The sequence below is a fragment of the Chelonoidis abingdonii genome, chromosome 19 (assembly GCF_003597395.2).
Source record: "Chelonoidis abingdonii isolate Lonesome George chromosome 19, CheloAbing_2.0, whole genome shotgun sequence".
Taxonomy (NCBI): Eukaryota; Metazoa; Chordata; order Testudines; family Testudinidae; genus Chelonoidis; species Chelonoidis abingdonii.
Genome location: NC_133787.1, coordinates 4000917 through 4028523, shown reverse-complemented (window position 1 = coordinate 4028523; position 27607 = coordinate 4000917). Strand labels below are relative to the sequence as shown.

The 27607-nt window shown below is 52.0% G+C and overlaps 1 protein-coding gene across 1 annotated transcript; it reads right to left on the bottom strand.

Annotated features, from left to right (window-relative positions):
- NRN1L (neuritin 1 like) lies at window positions 1-27607 on the bottom strand. Its single transcript, XM_075073872.1, has 3 exons — window positions 27535-27607; window positions 1371-1533; window positions 1-332 (listed from the first exon to the last, which is right to left on the bottom strand). Exons 1-3 carry the CDS (start codon window positions 27593-27595, stop codon window positions 44-46), a joined length of 513 nt encoding a protein of 170 aa, XP_074929973.1. The 5' UTR covers window positions 27596-27607; the 3' UTR covers window positions 1-43.

Below are 27607 nucleotides of genomic sequence, written 5' to 3'. Positions count from 1 at the left end.
GGCGCTGGATGCTGGCAGGGGGTGCCTGGCCACGGCTCCCTGGCTAGACGAAGGGCACCAGGAGTGATATGAGCACCAGGAGTGGCAGGGTGCCCAGCAGGCTCGGCCGGGGGAGCAAGGCTGAGCCCCGCAGGGTCTCCTTGTTAGTCTCGTCCACGGCTGAGCCCCGCACGCTGCCGGGCGGCCTGGCTCGCGCGCTGCACAGGTCGTGCAGGTTCCCTTGGAACTGGATCTTCCTGGACTCCTGGCGCAGCGACTCCCAGATGGCAGCAGCTTCATCAGGGCAGCGGGACAAGACCCTGTTGGCGCAGGTGTGAAAGTCGTCCCAGGACCTGGGCCGAGGAGACGAAGGAGTCAGAGACAAAGGCCAGGAGGGTCCCCTAGCCTGTGTGTCACACCGACTGACAGGCCCCCATGCCTATAGCTAGCCCAGGCCTGCTCCGCCCCACGCCTAACTAGCCTGGCCCCTCCCTGCCCATAACCAGCCTGGCCCTGCCCTACCCTGCCCCTAGCCAGCACTCCCCAGCCCCTCGCCAGCCTGGCCCCCACCCTGTCCTGCCCCATCCCTAGCCAGCCTGATATAGCCCACCTGGCCCCACCCTGGCCCCTCCCTGCCCATAACCAGCCTGGCCCTGCCCTACCCTGCTCCTAGCCAGCACTCCCTAGCCCCTAGCCAGCCTGGCGCCCACCCTGCCCTGCGCCATCCCTAGCCAGCCTGATCCCATAGCCAGACTGGCCCCACCCTGGCCCCTCCCTGCCCATAACCAGCCTGGTCCTGCCCTACCCTGCCCCTAGCCAGCAATCCCCAGCCCCCAGCCAGCCTGGCCCCCACCCTGCCCTGCCCCGTCCCTAGCCAGCCTGATCCTATAGCCAGCCTGGCCCCACCCTGGCCCCTCTCTGCCTCACCGCTAGCCAGGCTGGCCCTGCCCTGGCCCTGCCCTGCCCCACCCAGCCTGGCCCTGCCCTGGCCCTGTCCTGTCCCACCCCTAGCCAGGCTGGCAAGGTTGCTTGGGCTAGTGCAGACCTTTCAGAAAGAGCTGCCCAGCCTCCCTGTGTGAAGAGCCCCATGCTCATGGCTAGTCCCCCCCAGCCAACGAGCAGGATGAGACATGGCCCTGTGCAGATCAGCCCTCCCGGACTCCACCTCCACGCTCCGGCCAGCTGTCTGATTCCCGCACAGCGAGACCCACTGCTGACAGGACACACCCCAGGAGCCAGGCTGGGAACCTATCCCCTGGGCCCCTCGACCTGAGGTCCAAAAGGTTCTGCCGAGAGCACCAGTGCTGCCCCCCTTGCCCCCCACCCCCACAGCCTAATCCCCTCTGGCTAGGGGGGCAGCTGCTGGGAGGCTGGGGCACTGCTTCTCTCACCTGCAGATGGTGTCCAGCTCCTGCCCATCCTGCCCACTGTCCTCCTGCTGCTTCTGGACACTCTGGGCCATGCTGTCCCCCAGGCTGATGAGGCATTCGGCAAAGCCTTTGTAGATGGTGTCACACCTCCTCCCAGCCGTGCTCACTGGATCCTCGGCCACAGCTGCACAGGGGACAAGAGTCACTGATTAGCCCCTGCCCCAGCTTTCAGCCCTCACCGGGCAGGTCTGCAGCCCGGTCCCAGCTCCCCTAGGCCCCACACGGGTATGGAACAGCTTCCATATGAGAGAGATTAATAAGACTGGGACTTTTCAGTTTGGAAAAGAGATGGTTAAGGGGCGATATGATTGAGGTCTATAAAATCATGACTGGTGCAGGCAGAATGAATAGGAAGTGTTATTTACCTCTTCACACAAGACAAGAACCAGGGGTCACTCAATGAAATTAACAGGCAGCAGGTTTAAACAAACAAAAGGAAATACTTCTCCACACAGCGCACAGTCAACCTGTGGAACTCATTGCCAGGGGATGTTGTGAAAGCCAGAAGTATGACTGGGTTCAAAATAGAACTAGCAAAGTTCCTGGAGGACAGGTCCAGCAGTGGCTGTTAGCCAAAATGGTCTGGGACACAATCCTATGCTCTGGGTGTCCCTAGGCCTCTGACTGCCGGATGCTTGGAGGAGAAAGGGAGGCATCAAGACGCCCTGGAGACTGGTACTACTGGGTAGCCTCCATGCCCCGAGCAGGGGGACGTTTGCTGGGCAGGGGGCACTGCCACTGCTGACCAGCTCAGTCCACATCACACTCCAGCCCTGGCATCCAAGGGAGCAGCTGGAGCTGCAGACAACACCCCACCCACGCATAGCTGTCTGTGTCTGGGGTTTGCATTCGCTCCCCAAACCTCCTTCCCAGCCAACGAGCTGAGCCCAAAGCCGCCAAGCTCAGGGGTGTCTCCCCATTCAGCTTCCCACAGGAAGGGGGCTCCTGGCAAGGAGGCACCCGTGGCAGGTGGCTGGAAAATTCCCCTCAGAGCCCCCGTTGCTCTGGGCAACCCGGAGAGGGACGCACAGGAGTTAGTTGCCTTTATCCTACATGGTCCCTCCCAGTCCTACGCTGGGGCCAGGGCGCTGGCAGCAGCTGCAGTGGGCAAAGCGGTGCTCCAAAGGGGTTGCAAGAAGCCAGGAGTGGGCTCCCCGGCTTCCCGTGGGCCTGGCCCATGTCCCATGTGCTAGAGCCTGGTCCTGCAGGGAAAGTCCAGGCAGCAGCATCCCTTGGGATGGAGAAGGGCTGGGACTGGCTGGGACAAACGAGATGGGGAATGCTTTACTGCTGGGCAAGCAGACTGACCCTGTGGCTCTGTCCCAGGCTGCCTGGTGTTGGCTTGAAGTGCTGGCTGCTGAGCGTACAGCACGGAGGCCTGGCCTGGCACTACCGGAGCCTGGTGCCTCATGCAAAGCCAGTGCATTGCAGGAGTCCTGTTGTGCACCCAGCTGGGAGGAGGAATGCCAGCCGTGGGGTGCTGCATCACGCCACAACGCAAGGACTTCCCCACGTACACAGGGAGGAGGCCAGCCCCCGCATACCTGATGCGAGCAGCTCCTGGGACGTGCCTGGCAGGCTGCTCTGTGAGTCTGTGAAGCTCTGCCCAGGCACCAGCAGAAGCAGCACCCTGACAGGGCTGCCCCTCCCACAGGGAGGAAAGCGGGACAATCTCAGAATTCTTTATTAAAGCAACAAAGTTGGGTTAATGACAGACAAGCCAGGGGCAAGGTGGAAACCCCCCCCCCCCCCAGAATTCTCAGTGCCCGGCCCCACAGAAGATGCCTTATGGGATCTTGCAGGATAAGGCGGATTTAACCTTCGCCATCAGCCAGAGGGCAGAGCCTGGCACAGTATTGCCCTGCCGATGCTGGAGGAGAGGGGGGCCATCTGACCACCTGGGACCCTCTCCTAGTGGTCTGGGATGTGGCACCTGCCTTAACCCCCTCCGTGCCCACTTCTGGCCCAGCAAGTGCCACGCAATGCCATGCCCACAGGCCACTCTCCAGCACAGGTACAGGGGACGCCTGGGCCCAAGGCTGTGATAACTGCCTTGGCAGGTGCAGGCGCTGCCATGGTCTGTGGCAAATCTCCCTGCCTTTGCTACCAGCTGAGCAAGACGCTGCACTGTCAGCATGAGTCACTGCTCCAAGTCTTGGCACACCTGCAATGGGGCTAATCGAGGGGTGCGGGCTGAGCAATCCCAGGCCTCACATGCTCACTTAGCGCCAAGGGACACTGGCAGTGCCACTCCTGAGGCGGGGCAGGGCAGTACCCCACCCCTCCATTCCCAGGACCCCTGAGACTCAGCAAATGGTTGAGATCAACTGAGGAGGAGAAAGCAACAGAACTAAATCGGCAGCACTTGGTTAACCAGTGATGGAGGGCGGGGTGAGAACAGCCTAGGAACACCTGGGGGGGCACCACACAGAGGAGAGGGATTCATTGGGGTGCTATGGGAGTGGGGCTGGAACGAGCAAAGGAAAACGCAGGCTGTCAGGGAGCAGTCCCTGGCAGAAGATCTGCTGGGCTGGGAGACAGGCTCTCCAGGACAGGGCACACCCTGGAGACACCATGCTGCAAGGAGCTGCCCCAGGGGTGGATCTTTTCCCTGCTCAAGTTTCTAGCATTTTATATATAAAGGCCATTTCTATCCAAAGCTCAGATCATGTGACTCCAGCTGCTGCTACCCTAGGGCAGAGCCCTGCGTGGAACGTTTTTAATCCTGCCCCACAACACCCACTCGCTCTGCATTGGTTCTTGCATTCTTATCCCACTCCCACCGGCAAAAACCGCTGCTCCCCAAAAGCCCTCAAGAGAGACAGATTCTCCTATGCTACTAAAAACACAATGGTTGGTTAATAGATTATCAATAAATGGAATTCAGACAATTTTTACCACTAAAAGAATAAACAAATTTTGCCTAAATCACGTACAAAATACTTTAACTCCTGTTTTAATAGGCATCAAAGCTCTTTCAATCCCTCGCTTAAATTTAAGTATTAAAACCTTTATTTAAAAATTAAAACAAAAAAAATGGCTTTGCGTTGCTGAAGTTTGATCTAGGACAAACTGCTGTTGTGTGTATAGCCCATGGAATGTCAAAACAAACTGCACTACAATTTTGCCTTAAAAGGTGCAGATTTTTGTTAATGATTATAGAAATTAACATTTAAAAAAACAAAAAAAAAAATGGGAATTTTTAAACTGCTGTGACATTCCCCAGGCTACAGTCTGGATTGATAGACAGTTGTGTCCCCTCAATTCCCCAACCTGGGGTCTTTTACCTTGCTTTGCTGAGAGCAATCGCTTCTGGTCTCCATCCAGCATGTAAATCACTCCCAGCTATATCGTCTGAGTGCTGTAGCCAACCCACTCTTGAATTATATGGCCAGGCAACACCAGCAAACTCCCAATCCCAGACTTTCCCCCAACAATGTGCATCTTGTCCAGGAGGGTGCTGGGCAGTACAATACAAGCTCATAGAAAGGCCGTCATTTCATTAATAGAAAATTATATGCATAAACCTTGTTATCTCAAATGGAGTTTCGCAAACACTTCAATCCAAACACACACTGGTTTAGCTCAAACACAGACAGATGTTAAGCTGTTACAAGTAGAGAGGCATAAAAATCAGGACTGGTTATAAGAAGATAAAATACATCTAATACCTAACTTAACAGGCTAAATGAATGCAGAGCAAAGGTTTCTCTCACCACATGCTCTAGTAGGCTAACTGGTTGGAAACGTTTCAGCCAAGACCCCACCCCCAGTTCAGTGTTAATTTTCTTGTCCTTCAGGTGTTGTTGATGCCATGAGCAGAGAGAAAGGGAGAAGCATTTGGGGGGCATCTGTTCCCTTTTATAGCTCTCTTTTTGAGAATCTCTCCAGCTGAGGTTCAGGAGACAGAAGGTCTGAGGGGATGGGAACCTCCAGCTTTTTCTTTGCCAAAATGTACATTTCTTACTCACACCCTTTTTCCTGCCAAAGAATGGCCACTTAACCAGACAATACTTCATTTTTGATTTTGTGGACACCTGGCTGAGGTGTCAGTCTGCCTTTGAGGCACAGGTTTATGCCTGCTTTTCTAAACTTAGAATATGTCTCAGTAACGTCATACAGTAGAATCTTACAACTTTATGTTGCCACACATTTTACCAGACAATAATGATCAGCAAATTATGAGTTTTCAAATGATGCCTCACTTTGGACATTGTACAAAATTCATTATAGTTTTGTAAAAAGGATGAGCATAGGAATACAGACAGTCACAACCGCTTAAGCACCCTTTCTAGAAATTTGAAATATACCATTCATATGTCAAGATTCTTATTGCTTTTCGACAAACATTTAACAGGAAAACTGCTCACTGAACTAGGTTTTTGATAGAAATAAATTTTAAAAAGAGGCTCAAAACTAAGTGATTGATAATAAGGTCAATTTAAAACAGCAGATGTACCTGCACTTGCATTTTGTTTTCTCACAAAATATCACAGTCTGTGGGGTTTTTTGTCCACTCAATCCTGCCTGCAACAAAGTACATTTTACCTGCTCCCACTATTATGGCAGTGGTGGGACCCCAGCCCCGCTGCAGGGCTCTACCCTAGGAGAAGGGCCAGACTGCTCTCTGCTTGTGGTCCCTGGGAGAGATGCGCTTCACCTCCATAGGACAGATCATCACTGCCCCGTTCCCATGCAAACCCGCCAGGGCCAGCAAGAGCCCTGAATTCAACGACAGCTTCTGAGCCAGCTGCTGCCACATACCTGCAGGACCCAAGCCCCAGCTGCGGAACAAGCAGCCCAAATTACAAGGAAGTTGTATTAAATGTCCTAGACACAAGGAGGTTAACCACCTGGGGGGGAGGAGGGAGCTGTTTTCCTGATTCGTGGTGATGTCAGTCGGGGGTGGGGCTCCCACAGTGGCACCTAGGCTGTGCCCACTTACAGGTAGCAGCGTGGAGAGGGGGGCAGGGATTCCCAGAGCCTGAGTCTAGCCTCTCTACACCAGTAACCCCACCAGCTCTCTACACCAGTAACCCCAGCCCAGCCCACCCCATCAAGGCCAGATGCAGCGCTGGAGAATCAGTGTGGGATGTGGTGGCTGGCAGGCAGCCTCCCCATGGCGAAGGTGGCAGGAGGTGCTCAGCGGGGAGTTGCACTCTGCACACCCCCCTGCAGCAAGCGAGTCAGGAGAGAGAGCAGGCAGCCCCAGGGTACAGCTCACCGGCCCTGCACTTGCTTTGGAGCTCTGCAAAACTCTGCGCCAACGAGAAGGAAGCTGATTAATATTTTAAGGAAGCTGCCCTGATTCAGCCTGATCAAACACATCAACAGCCACCCCCGCAGCCCAGCTCCTCCACACAGGCAGGGCTTCCGAGCCGCCGGGCTGGAGTCCCCACAGCCCACTGGGAAGCGAGCACAGGGAACTGGCCAGAGAAGAGGGCAGAAAGCAGATCATTAGCTGGGGCATGCGGCCAGCCCCTACTCTGGGAACAGGCTGCATGTTCTTCTGGTGCAGCCTGCCAGCGAGGCACTGGGGTCAGGCTGGCAGCTTGCCAGCGGGCCACCCGTGTAAAATCAGATCCACGTTCCCGCAACCTTAATCTTTGCTTAGGCTCCTTTGCTGGCGCTAGTCGGCTGGTGGCCAGGGCTTGAGGGAGCAGCCCAGTGCAATGGGGCTGCCTGTCAGTCATTCAGCTCTGCTCATGCACCTGTGACTAAGCCAGAGCAGACTAGGGGAGGCCAGGGTCCATATGTCCCTCCCCATAGGGCTTCAGTCCAGGGTCACCAATGAGCTGAGGCACAGGCAACTGGGTGGTCACCCTGGCTGCCAGCTTGGGCTGGGCTCTTTTGCGTTCGACCACTTGGGGGCAGCAAATATTTTCCAGCAAAACACCAGGGGCTGGCCCTGCTGGCCACCCAGCACACACCCCAGGCCTCCCCACAAACTCATCGGACATGGGTGTGACCAAGTGGGACTGTTCTTAATGTTTCCTCTGAATACTGTGTGGGTGCCTCAGTTTCCCCTACGCATTAAAAGTCTCCAGCGTGCATAAATAGCCGACAATCTGTCTCCTAGCAACAAATGGCTGGGGCCTTCCACCCCTTGCAAGGGAATAGCTAAAGGTGAACAAAGAGATCAGGTGACCTCCTAGCCCAGGAAAGAGACAAAGGCCAGAAAGGAGGTGCTGGAGGGGGCTGGCTGGGGATGGGAAGTGAGGGCAGATGTGAGTGTCCGGCTCACTGGGCCCCAGAATGAACCCAGCTGAGGGATCCTGTTCTCTGTACCTACAAGTTCTGTTTTAGACCATGTTCCTGTCATCTAATAAACCTCTGTTTTACTGGGTGGCTAAGTCACGTCTGACTGCGAAGTTGGGGTGCAGGACCCTCTGGCTTCCCGAGGACCCCGCCTGGGCAGACTTGCTGTGGGAAGCGTACAGAGGAGCATATGCTGAATGCTCCAAGGTCAGGCCCAGGAGGTGAACCCGTGTGAGCGTCTTTCCCTGAAGACAGTCTGCTCTGAGGGAGAGGAGGCTCCCCAAAGTCCTGCCTGGATTTGTGGGGAGCAGTTCCAGAGCATCGCCCGGGGACTCTGTGACAATGGGTCACAGACAGACTCCAAGTCTCCCGAGTCCCACTCCTGTGCTGTAACCACTTGCCCACACTCCCTTTCCAGACTGGCTGCCTGCAGCCCACGTGCCTAGTGTCTGAGCCAGGCAGGACCGCTGGGACCATCTAGCTCGGCCCCCTGTGTAATGCCTGCTGAACTAGAGCAGAGCTTTCCGAAAGAGATCCAGCCCTGAATCCACAACGGCCATTGCCACCAATGCACCACTGCTCAAAATCAGCCCAATTTCCAGTCAGAAATTGCCTCATTTCACCTTCCAGCCATTGGTCCACGTTACACCCTGGTCTGCTCTCCACACTGAGCTCCAGTTTCCAGCGCCCCCACAGGTGCCTCCCACCCATCCCCAAGAGGGCACACAGGCCGTGTTTAGCCTGGCTCCTTCCAGGAAGCGGCTGGGCTGGCAGCTCTCACAGATGCAATTCCTCAGTTCCTCAGCCAAGCCGGTACCTTGTGTCAAACCTCCTGGGACTCAGAGCAGCATGTAAACAGGGCCTTGCATCAGTGGCCTCTGGGGAGCTGGCAATGACACAGCACGTGCTCCGCTTAGGCACCTAGGGCCATGCTCCTCTCCGCCATTCTTTGCATTGGTCTTCACAGTTGAGAACGTGAGGAAGATTCCAAAACCTGAGCCATTCTTTCTGGGCGACAAATCTAAGGAAACGGTTAGGTGTCAGTAGAGGAGGTTCTGGAACAAACTGGTGAACTAAACAGTGATAAGTCACCAAGACCAGGTGGGATTCACCCAAGAGTTCTGAAGGAACCCAAATGTGAAAGGCAGAACTATTAACTGTAATCTGTAACCTATCATTTAAATCAGTTTCTGTATCAGGTGACTGGAGAATAGCTAATGTGACACCAATTTTTACAAAAGGCTCCAGAGGTGATCCCAGCAATTACAGGCCGGTAAACCTAATTTGAGTACCAGGGAAATTATTTGAAACTGTAGCAAAGAAAGAATTATCAGAGACACAGATGAACACAATTTGCTGGAGAAGAGTCAACATGGTTTTTGCAAAGGGAAATCATGCCTCACCAATCTACTAGAATTCTTTGAGGGGATCAAACATGTGGACGAGGGGGATCCAATGGATATCGTGTACATAGGTTTTCAAAAAGCCTCTGATAAGGTCCCTCACCCTCTTAAGCAAAGTAAGCTGCCATGAGATAGGAAGATCCTCTCACGGATCCTTAACTGGTTAAAAGATAGGAAACAAAGGGTAGGAATAAATGGTCCATTTTCAGAATGGAGAGAGGTAAATAGTGGAGTCCCCCAGGGGTCTGTACTGGGACTAGTGCTGTTCAACATATTCATAAATGATCTGGAAAAAGGGGTGAACAGTGAGGCAAAGTTTGCAGATGATACAAAACTATTCAAGATAACATAAGTCGAAAGCTGACTGCGAAGCGTTACAAAGGGATCTCACAAGACTAGCTGACTGGGCAACAAAATGGCAGATGAAATTCAATGTTGATAAAGGCTAAGTAATGCACATTGGAAAACATAATCCCAACTATACATATAAAATGATGGGATCTAAATTAGCTGTTACCACTCAAGAAAGATCTTGGAGTCACTGTGGATAGTTCTCTGAAAACATCCACTCAATGTGCAGCGGCAGCCAAAAAAGCAAACAGAATGATAGGAACCATTAGGAAAAGGATAGATAATAAGACAGAAAATATCATAATGCCACTGTATAAATCCAGGGTATGCCCACATCTTAAATGTGTGTGCAGATGTGGTCTACCCATCTCAGAAAAGATACATTGAAATTGGAAAAGGTACAGAAAGGGCAACAAAAATTATTAGGGGTATGGAAGAGCTTCCACAGGAGGAGAGATTAATAAGACTGAGACTTTTAAGATTGGAAAAGAGACGACTAAGGGGGGATATGATAGAGGGCTATAAAATCGTGACTGGTGCGGAGAAAGTAAATAAGGAAGTTTCGTTTACTCCTTCTCATAACACAACACAGAACTAGGGGTCACCAAATAAAATGAATAGGCAGCAGGCTTAAAAGAAACAAAGGGAAGTATTTCTTCACACAATTCACAGTCAACCTGTGGAACTCTTTGCCAGAGGATGTTGTGAAGGCCAAGACACTAACATGGTTCAAAAAAGAACTAGATAAATTCATGGAGGACAGGTCCGTCAATGGCTATTAGCCAGGATGGGCAGGGTTGATGTCCTTAGCCTCTGTTTGCCAGAAGCTGAGAATGAGCAACAGGGGCTGGATCACTTGATGATAACCTGTTCTGTTCATTCCCTCTGGGGCACCTGGCACCGGCCGCTGTTGGAAGACAGGATACTGGGCTAGATGGACCATTGGTCTGACCCAACATGGCCGTTCTTATGTTCACCTTCACCCCACAGCGGCTGGGAGTGCAGGGCCTAGTTTAGGGGAAGCAAGGCGGAGACCCTTGAGCAGCTCAGCCAAACAGCAGTACGGGGGGTCAGTTCAATCCAGCACGGCTGTGAAAGGTGCTAGTATCGTGGAGGGACAGGCCTGGTGCCAGGGCACAGGGCTAGAGAATATCCAGAGCCCATAGCAGCGGCTATTTCCCAGCTCAGGGAGAGAAACACCACAGTTCTGGTAGTGCCTCGCAGGACGAGTAGGAGCCTCGCCACACTGCAGAAGAGGAACAATCCTGCACTAGCCCCTGGGAAGGGCCTGATGGGACCCAACGAGCCCTTCCACTCCAAGTTCTCACTTGGCCTGGGCATCAGCCCTGGAGGTGCCTGCTCCATGGGGCTAGGAGCCCTGGCAGGCAAGCTAAGGGCAGCTGGCAGCCCAGGCTTGGCTCTGGGGAGGTTTCCAGGGGGCACGATGGGCAATGCCCTCTGTCTAGCACACTTTAATATCCCAGCCATTGGACACGGCTGACCCTGCCCGCGCTGGCAGACCAGCAGATCCCAGCAGCACTTGGGGGGGGGGCAGCTGTGCTGACACCCACCCCCCTCAGGCAAGGGCAGCTCAGGGGGTTCGTGGCAGAAACAGCACCAGCTGGGGAAATGATTCACCCACCAGCCCAGCCAGCAGGGGCAAGTCCTTCAGGGAACCGACAGGCTGACGTGCCCAGGCCCGAAACCCGCCCGGCCCACAGCACCAGTGCAAGGGGAGCGGTCAGGTGAGCCGCAGCTGGCACCTTGCGTGGCAGAGTCAACGCAGAGCCCCCCTGCTGGGCGCACCCACCCTGGGAGTGTGGCTGGGGATGGGCACCCACTAGACGAGACAGCGTGCTGAGAGTCACGGCCCTGCGCCCCACCCAGCAGCACCCGAGTGCTGCTTTTTAAAAGTCAAACGTGCATGGCTTGGCGGCAGGTCAATTAGCCAGAATATTTCCAAGGCCTCTTGGCTTGGAACATCTCTGGGGTGCCAGCGGCAGCCGCGCTCCACGGTGGCTCTACAGCACAGGGTCCCTGCCAGAGGGGAGTGTCACACCCCATCATGGAGCCAGCTGGAGCCCACTGCGGCATGAGAGAGAGAGCTCCTTAGCTTAGACACTCACGTGGCTGCTTTTCAGGCCTCAGGTGCTGGGTGCCCTGAGTCCCTCTCTGCCCCACTCAGAAAACCTGCACCAGAGGCAGATCAGAGGCCCACTCAGCTGTGCTCTGCTGTGCCCACCCACACCGTCCCCCAATTCCCTGCTCTGTGGGGCCCTGGGATCTCTTCCCAGCTTGCAGCATTCAACACACCACAAACCGGTCGCTACCCCAGCTGTGAACCCTCCTGGGAAGTACGTTAACCCGAAAATGGTGGGAAGGAGCTGCCATTCTATTTGTTTTGTAAAACTTAAAGTGACTTTTCCAAACAGCCCAGCCTGGCCCCTGCAGGTTTAGCAATAAGCAGAGTCAGCTCCCAATTCGTCCTCCCGAGAGGAAAGGACTCGGGGTCTCCCGCTGCAGGGCTTCCTCCCACCGCTGTTGGAACGGAAAGCCAAGTCTCGACCCTTCCTCCACAAAGCACTTGGCAGAGCGGGAAGTGCCCGCCACTGCCAGCCACCTCGGGGCAGAGCAGACAAACCCGAAAAGGAGGGGGGAACACGAGGCCACCGGAGGAAGCAGAATGGAATCAATCCAACTGGACCGTAGCCAGCACACTGGATTAACACCCAGACTCTTAAGCGCCTGCAGATTTATAACAAAGACCCCTCCCACTGCAGAACAGCACCCCCTAGAGCTGCAATGGGGCACAAAGGACGGCACCGAATCAGCTACACCAGGGCCTGCCGCTGTCCTTCGCTCTCCAAGCTGAGGACTGACCTCTGAGCGATGCAAAGACAAACGGGGGTGAACAGAGAACCTGGAGGGCCTAGCAGGTGCCTACAGAGAGATGTGGCATGTTTTCTCCAGCATGGCACTGTCCTGGTCCGGGACACAGAGTTCCCAGGCGCAGACACAAACGTTCAACAGTCACCAGTGGCTCCCACCTGCTGCACCTCCAGGATCACATTCCTGGCCTGCCGTTATCCGCAGCGCGTATGGAAATGCCCAGATCTGGCCGAGCCCACCCCAGTGGCAGTGGGATGCCGGAGCGTCCCCTTTCATCAGCAGCCAGGGAAGGGATGGGGAGCTGGTTACAGAAGAGGGGAAAAGCTGCCATGAAGTACCACCACAGTAAGTAACGAGATGACAGCAGGGGCCTGTCACATGGCACTGCCCCGGGAGGGCTGAGAACTGCGGACGGTGCTGTCACTTCCATCACGTGCCCCCAACCCTGCTAGGGAGAGTGAACAGACACCCAGCAAAAGGGCACTCGTGCAGGAACAGGGTCCCAGGTCACCTGCAAGTGGACAGCAGGCGGCACAGAAATCCACACCAGGATTTCTCTGCCAGGTGGAGCACGCCCTCTGCACACTCATGGGGGAAGGAGAGTAGTTGAAGGTAGCTCATCCAGCCCATCGGAGAGATCCTGGAGAAGCACCCGGCACTTGGGCTACAGCACGCCTACGTTCTGCCCTGCGGCTGTGCTGAGTGAACGGCTGGGTTCGGGTACCTGAAGCAGACACTCAAAGCGCAGGGAGGGGCTGTTAAAGGAGCTGGGGAAGTAGGGGAGCATCTGTAACCTACAGGGCAGGTCCGACATGGGACGCCCTAGAGAACTGGATCCGTGATCACCACTACCCTGTTCTGCTTTCCCCATCATTTCTGTCTGGGCCGGGCCGAGAGGGGCAGTGACCTCCCAGCCCCACAGCTCCCCTCCCTGGGGCTGTCCTGAGCACCCATTGGAATGTTCCCTGAAGCAGGGCCTGGAGCACTGACTGCTGAGCAGGTCCAGCCTAAGCCAGAGGAGCTAGGGCCCTGCAAAGCCGGAGTGAAGCCCCTCCACTGGCCTTGGTGTTAATTAGTCAAATGGGAGCCAAATATCACTCCAAGCACTCGCCACTCAACCAGCCAGGATAAAGGATCCAAGAATAACCCTTGGGCTGAGCCAGCCCTGCACAGAGAGCCCCCGAGCCAGGCCTGCGCCCCCTGCTCCCAGCTGGGACCCCAGACACACGTGTCCAGTTCCAAGTGGGACTGCTGCCCATGGACATGTGGGAGGAACCTGCTGTGTGGGGCGAAGGGGGAGCTAGCAGCTGATGAACCCCAGCCTAGACCACGCTCAGACGAGGCTCGGAGAGGTTCAACTCCCAAGTGCACTCCATGGCACATCCGTGCCCCAGCCAAACGGAACGCAACACTCCTCTCTCGGGGCTGGCGGGGGAGACCAGAGGGTGACTGGACCACAGACAGATGCACAGATGGTGGCAGGACAGAGAGTCCTCATCAGGGACGCATGGCACAACCCCACTTACTCTCACCCGGGCCCTGGCAAGCCCACCATGCCGAGTGAAGCCTCTGACCTTCCAAGCAGCTGACCAGGCTAAGGGCTGGAGATGCCCAGGCAGACACGCGAAGTGCCTTACCCCTTTTCCAGGTTCTCGCGGTGTGAGCAGCCCCCAGAGCATTGCCACGACTACCCCGGGCACCTGAACGGCTGCACACGAGGAACGGGGACGTATTTCATTTGGTGAATGGAGATGGACTGATCAGAAGAGTTCAAAGGGAAGTGATAAGAAAAGCCAGGGGCTTGAGGCGCCTCCTGTAAGAAGTGGATGACAAAAATGATGGGAAGCCTAGAGGGGAAGGGGATGGGTGGAGCCACTGGAGAGAGAGGCAAGTGCAGGGAATCACCTGGCTGTTGAAAAGTGGGGGGCAGAGAGTGGAGCTGTGAACCACAAGAGGGGTTTGGTGGAAGGTGGCCAGGGATCTGATCGTGCAGTTCCACAGGAACCTGGCTGGACAATCACTCGTTGGCCTTCGGCGCCAGGTTCACCAGGAAGCTATTTCATCCTAACTGCAGTCAGTGTGATCAAACAGCCAATCAGGATCCAGTGATTACCAATGAATGCATCAGCCTCAGCCTGGCTGAAGTCGCAGGGAGTGGTAGGAAATGGAGGACGAACTAGCTGAGCCAGGGAGAGCAGCTCATTCCCCATGGAACAGGTGTGAAGGGATCCACGCTCACCCCCGTCTGCTAAAATTAGGCTTTTTGGCTCTGCCAAACGTGCCTTGGACTGAATCTTTGCTACTGAAGCAAAAGCAGAATATAGATAAGTTTGATGACCGTGCATGCGAGATTTTCAAGGCAGTCATCAAAACGTGTTCCTGAGACATTGGCCTTTGCTCCAAGCCTTCAAGTAGCCCTCCAGCACCACTGTGTTTCAGGAGATCTCTGTGCTTTTCACCCCCAAAATGGCAGAGATCAATTGGCAGCTGTGCGGTCAAAAGTGAAAACAGAGATTTGAACTTGATGACACAGTTGGGGCCTTTTATTCTAAAAGCAACCTTCAAAACAGCACACAAAGAGCGAGACAGAGAAACACCTCAAGCACTCGGTCCTGGATATCCTCCTCCAGGCAGCTCTGAACCTACTACTCAATGTTGTGAAAAACTGAAGGAAAAATTAAAAGCAAACTGAAAGAATCAACATTGCCATTAACGCACAAGGGCGGAAGCTGGGAAGTGATGCAGTGATGGCTACTGGCATCCCATGCAGAGAAAAAGACATTCCTACCTAATGCTGTTGGTTCTGCGACTGAAAACACGCTGACGATACCAGTCAGGAATGCAGAGAACCGTGTGGCCGTGAATTCTTTGCCATTTGCTCAGACAGTGAAAATAAAGCAAGAGACGAGCAAACCCTTCACGTGCAGACATCCGGAGGCTCAGCACTCTGCTTAAAACTCATTGAGAAAGCAACAGCTGCCAGCCGTCCTAAAGTGTGTTGAGAGAGGTCAAGAGGTGTCTGAAGTCACCATCAGCCTTATGGTTGGTTGACTGAAAAGGTGACGAGCAAGGGATGCCCCAGCTTCCCAAAGATGCTTGATGGACCTCTCAGGAAGACTCTCTCCACTTGCGTCCAGGCGTCTCCATCAGCAGGTCTCACTGAGCATGCGGGTGATGCTGATCCACACAGCTGAGAGAAAGCTAATGCTGTGCCAGTATTAGGTCTGACAGCGATCCTGGTCAGCTGATATGGGACTCGACTTGATTAATAAAGAATGAAAGGAGGGTGATATAATTAGTGCCAATCAACCTGGGTTTATGGAAAATAGATCCTGCCAAATTACCTTGATATTTCTCTTATGACATTAGAAGTTTGGTTGACAAAGGCAATAGTGTTGGTGTAATATATTTAGAGAAGGTGTTTGACTTGATATTATATGACATTCTGATTAAAAAACTAGACCGATATAAAATTAACATGGCCCACATTAAATGCATTAAAATCTGGCCAATTGTTAGATCTCAAAATGTAACTGGGAATCATCACTGAGTGAGAATGTGTGTAGCAGGGTTCCATACTAGTCAACATTTTTATCAATGACCTGGAAAAAAACCCATAAAATCATTACTGATGATATTTGCAGATGACACAAACATTGGGGGAGTGGGAAATAATGAAGAGGACAGGTCCCCAATGCAGAGCGATATGGATAGCTTGGTTAACTGGGCACAAGCAAACAATGCACATTTTAATATGGCTAAATGTAAACATACATCTAGGAACAAAGAATGCCAGCCAGATCTGACAGAGATTTGGGGGTGGGGGTGGATAATCAGCTGAATGTGAGCCCCAGTGCGACGCTCTGGCCAAAAGAGCAAATGCCACCCTGGATGCATCAGCAGGATACAGAGGTAGAGCTGTTATTTTCCCTCTGTATCTGGCACTGGTGTGACTGCTGCTGGAATCCTGTGTCCACCTGAAGAAGGATGTTGATAAATTGAAGAGAGTTCAGAGAAGAGCCACGAGAATGATTAAAGGATTGGAAAACCTGCCCTAGAGTGATAGACTCAAGGAGCTCCATCTGTTTAGCTTAACAAAGACATCGGGTGACTTGATCACAGTTTTAGGTACCCACTTGGGGAATAAAGATTTAATCAAGGGCTCTTCAGTCTAGCAGGGAAAGGTCTAACACGAGCCAACAGCTGGAAGTTGAAGCTAGACAAATTCGCACTGGAAAGAAGGTGTCAATTTTTAGTGGTGAGAGTAATTAACCACTGGAACAATTTACCAGGGGGCGTGGGGGATTCTCCATCACTGACAATTTTAAAATCAAGCTTGGATGTTTCTCTGAAGGATCTGCTCTAGGAATAATCGTGGGGCAGTCCCTGGCCTGTGCTCTACAGGAGGTCAGACTAGTGATCACAATGGTCCATTCTGGCCTTGGAATCTCTGAATCTGTAAAAACCAAGGACCCAACAGAGAGGCACGAGAGGCACAAAAGGAACTGGGGGAGGTTTCAGAGGGACAAGGCAGATCACGAGCTGCTACAGCCACCATGGAAAACTGACTCCATCTAACTACCAGTAAAGACCAGGAGTCACACAAGGGGAGAAGCCGAGACGTGACTGAGAAAAGCTGTGGAATCTTTCCCTTCCTTAACCCACACGACTGAGCCCAGACACAAACGGCACTGGGGAATCTAGAACAAGAAGAGGCTGAAACTCTGCTCGGTTCCTTCCCTGTCCCCAACATTTACAGTGCAAGATCCAGGTTTGCACCCACACCCATCCACACAGGAGAGCACGTCCCAGCCCACTGTGTCAGAGTGGCAGCAAAGAATGGAAGTAGAGTCATGGGAAGCAGCACCGAAAGTCCAGCCAGAATTGTTTAAGGTTTTAGCCCTGACCCTTCCTCTCCAGCCAGATTAGAGTCAATGGAGCAGCTTTTAGCACATCCAGGCCGGCTCAGTCTCAGCTTCCTAACCGGTGGGATGTTGGCACAGGCATTAAGGGGGGAAAATTGGCAGCACCTTAGGGCAGGTACAAGAGAATGGGAGGAGGACTAACCACTAGCAGCTGGGGACTTGCAGTGTCTTGACCTTCCCATGGTGGATGACACGTGTCTTTGAGGAATAAGCCTGCTTAGAACGTGGCTCACAGCCTGGGTGTCGGGTTTCAGCCCCGAGACACTTCTAGGGGGTGGGGCGGTTCTGGGTTCTCCCTCACCCAATTAAACAGCAATGTTCTCTCAGGATGGGGAAAGTCATAGCAAACCTGATGGGAGATTGAAGGGGAGGGGAAAGGGGGAATGGAGCTGTGCATGGGGGTGGGGTGATCAGGAGGGGAAGGGAAGATGAGGCAGTGAACTGGGGGTGGGAAATCAGGAGAGGGAGAGGTGCTGACTTTTCCCCCTACAACGAAATCGCAATGGAAAATCTGCTCAGAGTTCAGGTGACCAAAGCCAGGTTTTGACAGCACTCCAGGGAACTGCAATCAGACAAAACTACCAAGCCTGAGCTGGGTCCCCTGGGGCACCACAGCGAGGCACAGGCTGGGCTATTGAGATCTTGGCGTTCTGTGACCAAGACATTTAAACAAGCCACAAAAACAGAGTCCCCCTGCGAACCTCACCAGCTGCTTCCCCTCATCTCTGCTCTCCTGGGGACCGGCCAGCCCTAACACTCCCATCCCTACTCGTGTCCCATTCGCGAGGAGCCCCCAGTGCTGCCAAGCAAAGCCACGCCCTGGATGATTCCCAGAGGAAGGAAAGACCCAGCAAAGTCCTGCCTCATTCAGCACAAAGTCAGCAACCCTAGGGCACAGACCCCCACCCCTGCCCCACTGCATGGGGCCTTTCCACAGGCACAAAGGGGGAAATCACACATTGGCTCCAAACAAGTGTTGTTTTTATTTATGTAAACAACGCGCCCCCCCCCCCCAAGAAAAAGATCAGGAGCGTGCGGAGATCTTTCAGCAGGGGGTGTGAAGTTAGAACATAAGAACGGCCGTACCAGGTCAGACCAAAGGTCCATCTAGCCCAGTATCTGTCTACCGACAGTGGCCAATGCCAGGTGCCCCAGAGGGAGTGAACCCAACAGGCAATGATCAAGCGATCTCTCTCCTGCCATCCATCTCCACCCTCTGACAAACAGAGGCATAGGGACACCAATTCCTTAACCATCCTAGGACTAATAGCATTATAGGACTTAGATCCTCATGAATTTAATCCAGTATCTCTTTAAACCTGTTTATAGTCCAGCCCTTCACATCTCACTCAGAGTCAAGGCAGTTTCGATCAACACCCGCCTCACACAACCTCAGGTATCGAGCAATGAAATGAAGCCTTTCACACGTTACATCTGTATCTTGGGCTACAATTACACCACTGCCCCATAGCCTATTCTCTCAAGGCTATCATATATTCTAGGTGTAAATACACCTAAGATGCTCTTGCGCTTATTTTATAAACCAGGGGTATATATTATTAACGTAAATAATAATTTTACATTTCCACTTCTAAAGGCTACACTTCTATCTGCCAACTAGTCCTAAGTCACATAACTCCAGGTCGCGAATTTTTAGGAATACCTGCGTATTCAAGAAAGGCTACTTAGTCAGAAGCTGAGAAAAAAATCCGGCTGTTGGGCCCAGAACGGGTAGTGCAGAGATCCTCCACAAGCTCACTGTCCCTTATCCTTCCTCCTAATACATGTCCCATCGCCCACCTCCGGCAAAATTCTCACCACAGATGCCTGTGAGAAAGAGATAATCTCCTCACCCCGCTCTCAGAATTCCACATCCTCATCCCGCGCTGATGAGGACCCTAGTGGTCCACTTGGCCCCTCCAGAACATCCCATCGCCAATGCTCACGTGCTATTAAGTGTCGGACACATCCTGTTCGTGCCCGCTTCCCGGACCACTCGGCTAACGTCGCTCATCATTCAACTTTGCGCTTTATTTGAGTGTGTAGGAGTGAGCACGCGACATCGTCTCTATTCAGAGACAGTATCCGAGAATCGATAGCGGTGTAATCTCCACGTGGCGACTGCCTGAGATCTATAGTTCAACATGGGATATACAGATGCTCCAATATTCTCCTGCACTCTTATTCCTCAGTGCTCCTTGGATGACTATAAATCTTGACTCTCAACAATCCCTGTTGCCCTTTGCCTGAGCGCGAGCGCCATCTGTCACTTCTGGTCCATTCTGATTCCGATACTTCAGACCATATCCCATGAGATGATCGCCCTAAGATGCGCCCCTGAGACCACACCAGATATGTAAGCAAAATTAAAGCCCAACATATTCATCTGAGTATGTATAGTGAATTTTACCCTGATGTGCATCAGCTTCTACATACACATTAAAATTTCATTTGCGCACAATTTGTCTGCCTCAATCATCTTAGCCTATTTGAGTGAGTATCTTCTAAGTTAAACAGGTTCTTCACACACAGTCTGCTTTGCGTCCTACTATTACGAGTAGTCACCATAGCTGGACATGCGGCAAAACGCTCCTGGTAATACCTCGAGAATTCCATGCACATCGAGCATTTATCCTGGGTACCTCGTCGGTAGGACAGGATCAATCTTATGCGAATAAGCTTGGAGATACACGCAATTTCGGTTCACTTGGAATGACAGCAAGACCTTTGGTGGGATATCACCAATAAGTTAACACAGATATTTACAGTCATCCCATTTTGAGAGAATTTTGACACTCCTAATTAGACCTGTCCAACCGGTCTTTATGTATGTAACGCTTGCATCCTCTTACGCGAGTCTCCCATGCCGATCAGAAACACAGGACTCGTACGACGCGAGATCTAATATGAAGCGGAACACTAGAACCAGGCATAAAATGTTACGTAGTAAGCCCTTAAAGAGGGAGGAGAGCTGGCAGGGAGGACTTGTCAAAGCTCAGAAATCTAAGTAACACATATGTCCACTGGATCCCCCTTGTCCACATGTTTGTTTGCCCCATTCAAAGAACTCTAAATAGATTAGTAAGACACGATCCCTTTACAGAAACCATGATTGACTATTGCTCAACAGTTTATGTTTTTCTATGTAATCTGACAATTTTATTCTTAACTATTGTTTCGACTAATTTGCCGGTACGGACGTTAGACTTACCGGTCTGTAATTGCCAGGATCACCTCTAGAGCCCTTTTTAAATATTGGCGTTACATTAGCTAACTTCCAGTCATTGGGTACTGAAGCCAATATAAAGAGACAGGTTACAAATCTTAGTTAAGTATTCCGCACTTCACATTGGAGTTCTTTCAGAACTCTTGGGTGAATGTCATCTGGTCCTGGTGATTGTTAATGTTGAGTTTATCAATTAATTCCAAACCTCCTCTAGTGACACCCATCATCTGTGACAGTTCCCAGATTGTCACCTACAAAAGCCGACTCAGGTTTGGGAATCTCCCTAACATCCTCAGCTGTGAAGACTGAAGCAAAGAAATCCATTTAGTTCTCCGCAATGACTTTATCATCTTTAAGCACTCCTTTTGTATCTTGATCATCAAGGGGCCCCACTGGTTGTTAGCAGGCTTCCTGCTTCTGATGTACTTAAAAAACATTTTGTTATTACCTTTGGAGTTTTTGGCTAGCCGTTCTTCAAACTCTCTTTGGCTTTTCTTACATTCTTGCACTTAATTTGCAGTGTTTATGCTCCTTTCTATTTGCCTCACTAGGATTTGACTTCCACTTTTCAAAGGAAGTCTTTATCTCTCACTTTTCTTACATGGTTGTTAAGCCATGGTGCCTCTTTTTTATCTTTTACTGTGCTTCTATTAATTTGGGGTATACATTGAAGTTGGACCTCTATTATGGTGGCTTTAAAAAGTGCCCATGCAACTTGCAGGGATTCACTTTAGTCACTGTACCTTTTAACTTCCGTTTAACAACCTTTCATTTTTGCATAGTTCCTCCTTTTGAAATTAAATGCCACGAGTGTTGGGCTGTTGAGAGATGTTCTTCCCCACAAGGGATGTTGAATGCTATTGTATATATGGTCCACTAAATTTCCCAAGCGATCCTGCTATAGTTACCTCTTGGACCAGCTCCTGCGCTCTACTCAGGATTAAATCTAGAGTTGCCTCTCCCCTTGTGGGTTCCCGTACCAGCTGCTCCATGAACCAGTCATTTAAAGTATCGAGAAATTTTATCTCTGCATTTTGTCCTGAAGTTGTTCCCAGTCAATATGCGGATAATTGAAATCCCCCACTAGTATTGGGTTCTTAATTTTGATAGCCTCTCTAATATCTCTTAGCATTTCATCATCACTATCACTGTCCTGGTCAGGTGGTCGATAATAATGTTATATTTTTATTAGAGTATGAAATTTCTATCTATAGAGATTCCGTGGAACATGTGAATTCACTTAACACTTTTACTTCATTTGAATCTACATTTTCTCTCACATATAGTGCCACTCCCCCCCTGCACGACCTGTTCTGTCCTTCCGATATATTTTGTACCCCACAATGATTGTGTCCCATTGATTTCTCTCATTCCACCAGGTTTCTGTGATGCTTATTATATCAAGTTGTCCTAGCCAGCCCTCGTCTCCACACGGCTGGACAGAACGGTTCAGCCCTCAGCCCAGAAAGGCTGCTCAGGCCAGGACGGGGACAAAGGAAGCCAGGCGTGTGAGGTCGGAGCCCGGAGGGCACACAGCAGCTGAGCAGGGAAAAGGGCTCAGGAGCTGGTCCGGGGTCCAGCTGCCTCAGGGCAGGCAGGGCCCAAATGAGGCACAGGCCGGGACACACCTCAGCAGAAGCAGCATATTTGTCGGAAATCCCAAGCCGCTGCCATGCCCTAGGTGAGGGCCTCACACTGGTTAACCCTCACGCCAAGACAGCCATCTTGTCCTGGCCCCATGACTGGACGTCAGCACATCCTCTGCTCCTGCCTCTCTCCTCTGCCTGCAAACTGACCCCAAACCTGGTCGGCACTGGGTCTGCCCCATAGGCACGTCTCTGCAGGGCGGGACAGCTCCTCCTGAGCAAGCCATCAGGCTGCCCAGGGGTGCTGTCCTGGACATGCAAAACAAACCAGACTGCACACTAGACTCTCCACCTGCCCTGGGGTAACTCAATCCTAGCTCCACCCTGGCCCACAAAGGAGAATCCACAGAGCAAAACAGCTCAAGCCTTTCACACTTCCAGATAACACTGGTGGGCAAGCAGCCATCTTCCCTCAATGCTCTCACCCAGGCCAGCCAGCTGGCCCCAGGCCGCTCAGGGAAAGCTTGGGAGTTTGCACCCGCCTTGTGTTTAAAGGAGTCTCAGGAAATCACAGCTTGCATGGGAAGGGCATGAAGCCAAAGGCACTGGAGAATGGCCACATGCCCTAGGGAAAGCAACCAGGAAACCACAGGTCATCAGAACTCTCGTTTGGGCCAAGCTACAGCACTGTGCCTGGACAACACAGCGACGGGAGTGTGGGGGAGCAGACGGCTGGGAGGGGGGTTCAAAGAGATGATTCCAAGCCAGAAGGGAACATTGTGATCACCTCGTCTGACATCATGTATAGCACAGGCCAGAGACCTGCCCCCAAAATCACCCCTAGAGAAACAGCTCATATTGATGGAAAAATTGTCGCTGATGGAGAATCCACCACGGCCCTTGGTAAATTGTTCCAATAGTTAATTACTCTCACCATTAAAAATTACATCTTCATTCCAGGCTGAATTTGTCTAGCTTCAACTTCCAGCCATTGGGTCGTGTTAGACCTTTCCCTGCTGGTCTGAAGAGCCCGTTATTAACTACTGACTCCCTGCGTAGGTACTTACAAACTGGGATCAAGTCACTTCTCTTTGCTAAGCTAGATAGATGGAGCTCTTTGTCTATCACGACAAGGCAGGTTTCTGACCCTTTAATCATTCTCATGGCTCTTCTCTGACTCCTCTCCAATTTATCAACATCCTTCTTCAGTTATTTGGCACCAGAACAGGACACACAATTCCAGCAGCAGTTGCACCAGTGCCAAACACAGAGGTAAAATCTCCCCTCCGCTCCCCCTCAGCCATCCCATTTTTCCATCCCAGGGTGGCATTAGTCCTTTCGGCCACAGGGTCACACTTGGAGCACATGTTCAGCTGATCATCCACCACAATCCCCAAATGTTTTTCAAAGTCACTACTTCCCAGGATAGACTTCCCCATTCTGAAAATATGGCTACATTCTTTGTTCCTAAATGTATAAATTAAACATTTAGCCATATTAAAACACATGTCGTTTGCTTGGATCAAGCTTATCAAGCAATCCACACCTCTCTGTATCAGCAGCCAGTCCTCTTTATTATTTATCCCATCCTCAATTTGTGTATCATCTGCAAATTTTATCAGTGCTGATTTTATGTTTTCTTCCAGATCATTATTAAACATTTAAAATAGCATAGGGCTAAAAACTGGTCTCTTTAGGATCCTCCTAGAAACACACCCACTTGATGATGATTCTCCATTTACAATTACATTTTGAGACCTTTCAGTCAGCCAGATTTTAATATATTTAATGTGGGCCATGTTAATTTTATGTTGTTCTAGTTTTTTAATCAAAAATCCCTTTGCTTCCCTTATCAATTTTCTACAATTCCTAGCTTCTGACATTCATTATTATCAACTCCCTTTTTCTTGCACTTGTTATATATAATTTTTTTCCATAGCTGTCTTCACTTCTCCTCTAAATCAAGTCAGTTTAACAAATATGGCCTTATTCCTCAATTGTGGCTTTTGGGGCATCTAGTAAGTATTCTTAAACCATTCCCAATGATCATTCACATTTTTTGCTGATTAAATTCTTCCTCTCAGCTGATTTGGCTCATAAATTGTTTTCAGCCCTGTAATTTGAGACTTTTAAAGCACCAAGCATATATCACTCATCTGGACTTCATTCTATTTGTGCATTATAAATATGATCAAGTCATGATCACATGTACCTAAGCTACCATTAATTTTTAGTTCTGTGATCAGTTTCTCTTTATCTGTCAAGAAGTAATCTGCTATAGAATTCCCCTGTGCTGGATGCAACACATTTTGAGTTAGTAAATTGTCATCCATCATATTTAGAAATTCCAGGGATATTTTAGTACTGGCAGCATGAGACCTCCAGCGTGCATCACGCAGATTGAAGTGGTCCATGATCATGCAGTATCTTTTCCTACACATTGTAGATGGGTGCGTAAGGAGCTGGTCATCCTGCTCCCTAGCGTGATATGGGCATCTGCAGCAGACACCAAATACCCCATCTCATGCATTATCTGTTCAGACATTGATCCGTAAGCATTCGAGATCATTTTCTTCTGAGTTATCAGTGACTCGGAAACAGGTGATGCCATTTTGGACACAGAATGCCACTTCCCTTCCCTTTTGCACACCTAATCCTTCCACTGATTTTAATATTCCAATCACAGGACTCGTTCCCCCAGGTTACAGCAGTACCATCTAGATCAAAGTTATGCTAATAAATGAGCAATTCCAATTCCTCTGTTTTGTTATCCCGGCTCCCAGCATCGGTAGGAAGGGAGAACTCAACACACAAAGAAACCTGAATACAGCCACACCAATAGGAGGCAGAAGCAGGCAATTGTCGAGTCAGGAATTTATTTGTGTTCATGAGCTGGGCGGCCAAGAGCTCAGGGACCCCCTCAAACACACCAGTCACGTTCCAGCTCACCTGACCATTGCTAATTGAATTATGACAGGCTGTTCGCCTCAGTCTGCAGCTCTGAGGTGTCCCCCGTGTCAGAAGCCTCACTGGTAAGTTCCCTGGTCCAGCAGAGAGGGCAGAGTGCCAGAGTAGAAGCTGCCCAAGACTCTCCCTGCCACTTAATCCCGCCCTCCTCCCTAGCTCTGGCCAGGAACGGCCTCCTGATAAACGTGGTATTTTTATTTGTATTTTTAATATGCTTACCAGGAATAAGACCTGAATGTCCAACAAATAATCCACCCGTCCTAAGATCTACTTATCGTCATGCAAAGCAATCTGCCCACAGACCAGACCTGCGGCCTCGCAGGCCTCTTGCATTACACAGCCCCTTCAGTAGGGCAAAGCCAAGCCTGGCGTCCCTCTCAATGCAGGGAGAGCGCCTGTCAGGAGCTTACAACATTCCCACTGGGGAACAATAACGTCCATCTCCTTCCTGGGCCAAACTTTACAAAGAGAACCTCCAACAACTGAACTCTGGCCTTTTAGTGGCCGCTTCCTACAAGCCTCCCCTGGGAATAGGAGATGGGCCATTGGGGTTAAAGGGACCTGTGAAGGAGGTTTGGGCCCTTCCCCTCTCTGGATAAAGGAGGCCCTGAACTAAACAAGAAATAATGAACAGAGGCCAGGTGCACACAGCGGGGAACCATTGCATCTTTTTTCCATTAGAACCCCCCTGTTTTCCCAGGAGAAGTGGAAGGCAGATGTCAGAAATACCAAGGATAGAAACCCTGGTTCATTGAGAGAGGAAGGGATTTTTCATTCAGTCTGTTTTGAGCTTCCTGTTCTGGTTAACGTCCATTTAACCCCAATCCCCAGCCCAACATTTGGGAGAAAAGCTCTTTGGTTAAAGCCACCTCACACCTCCCCTTCAGTTAAGGGCTGAGAAAGTTCCTTGTCCAGCCCTCCAAGGAAAGTCAGGTTGCCTCTAAGTGAGGTTCCAGGGTATTAGAGACCAGGTGGGGGCGGTAATATCTCTTATTGGACCAACCTCTGTTAGTGCAGTTGGAAAGTTGGTCTCTCTCCCCCACTGAAGTTGGTCCCATACAAGACAGTACCTTGCCCACCTTGTCTGCAAGGCAGGAAAAATAACCCCTCAAGTATCCGCCTTTATTTCTCCACCAGAAGGAAGCAGAAAGGGACAAGCCCAGGTTTCCACCTCCAGGGCCGCCACAAAAAGGTGCACTGTCAGGCTAGCCTGGAAGCTCCTAGCGGGGCAGAGACTGTCCCTTTCCCACGCTCGGTACAGCGCCTGGCACAATGGGGCGCTGATCCCTTGGACCTCTGGCCTCTGCTGGCTTCAGAAGTGTCAAGTGCTCCAAAGCCCGAGGGGAAAAGTGTTGTTACAAGGCACGTTTCTACCCAGGCACTTCAGTGATGGGCTAGAGCAGAGGTTCTCAACTGGGGATATGCAGCACCCTGGGGGTATGCAGCGCCCTGGGCGTACGCAGAGCACGCAGCGCCCTGGGGGTACGCAGCGCCCTGGGGGTACGCAGCGCATGCAGTGCCCTGGGGGTACACAGAGCATGCAGTGCCCTGGGGGTACACAGTGCCCTGGGGGTACGCAAGGTACGCAGAGCCCTGGGGGTATGCAGAGCACGCAGCACCCTGGGGGTACACAGTGCCCTGGGGGTACGCAGAGCACGCAGCGTCCTGGGGATACGCAGGGGGCTTCCAGGGGCACAGCAACTCAGCTAGAGATTTGCCTCGTTTTCCAAGAGGCTCCATAACAAGCACTAGCGAAGTCAGGCTACACGAACATTTCACCCAGAGGATGCCTGTTGACACTGCTCTGTGTGCCGCGCACCGCAGTGTAAGTACAACGGTTCGGTTCCAGCTGGTGCATTTTATAACGACCTGGTAACAACGGGAGTCAGCGATTTTCCAGCGAGCGCTGTGACACTTCTGTGCTTTTAGGTCTGAAGCTGTGAGCGAGGAGTTTGCAGTGAGGTGGAACTTGGGGGTTGCCGGACAAATCCAGCTCCTGAAGGGGGACAGTTAGCTAGGAAGGGCTGGAGCCTGAGATCCGGCTGGGAGAACCCCCCCCAGGGCCCCCGGGGTGCTGGGACCGCAGCGGGGACGGGATCAGACCAGGGGTCACCCCCAGCGCCAGGGCGGGGCCCCGGGGGAGCAGAGTGACCGGGAAGCCCCCAGACCCTGGTTTCTCGGGTGCCAGTCCGGAGCCGGACACGAGCCAGGCGCAAAGCCGCGAGTTGGTTACTGGGAAGCGAGGAAATTCCCAGGCTCGCAGCCCCCCAGCCCGGCCTGGCGCTTCCCGGCCCGGAGCCCCCACCGACCTCCGTGTGCACCGGGCAGCGGTTCCCCAAGGGGTCCCCCCAGTACGCGCAGACCAGCCCCGCCGCAGCTGGCGGCTCCTCTCGGGCCGGGGGCTCCCTGCTGCGCCCCGACTCCCAGCCTGAGCGGACCCCACCGCGATCAGCCCGAGCCCCACGTCCGGGAGCCCCCACGCCGCCAGCGCAGCCCCGGGAGCCGCTGCCCAGGACTCACCCACGTGCAGCAGCAGCAGCGTCCCCAGCCAAGCAGGCAGCTTCCAGCAGCCGCAGCCCATGGTGCCCCGGTC

Bases quoted from the DNA above. Each gene is read 5' to 3' on its own strand.
- NRN1L (XM_075073872.1), bottom strand. From the start codon at position 27,595: ATGGGCTGCGGCTGCTGGAAGCTGCCTGCTTGGCTGGGGACGCTGCTG. The intron at 1,534-27,534 runs GTGAGTCCTGGG...TCCCCTGTGCAG, and splicing joins GCTGCTGCTGCTGCACGTGG to CTGTGGCCGAGGATCCAGTG. The intron at 333-1,370 runs GTGAGAGAAGCA...TCCTCGGCCCAG, and splicing joins GAGCTGGACACCATCTGCAG to GTCCTGGGACGACTTTCACA.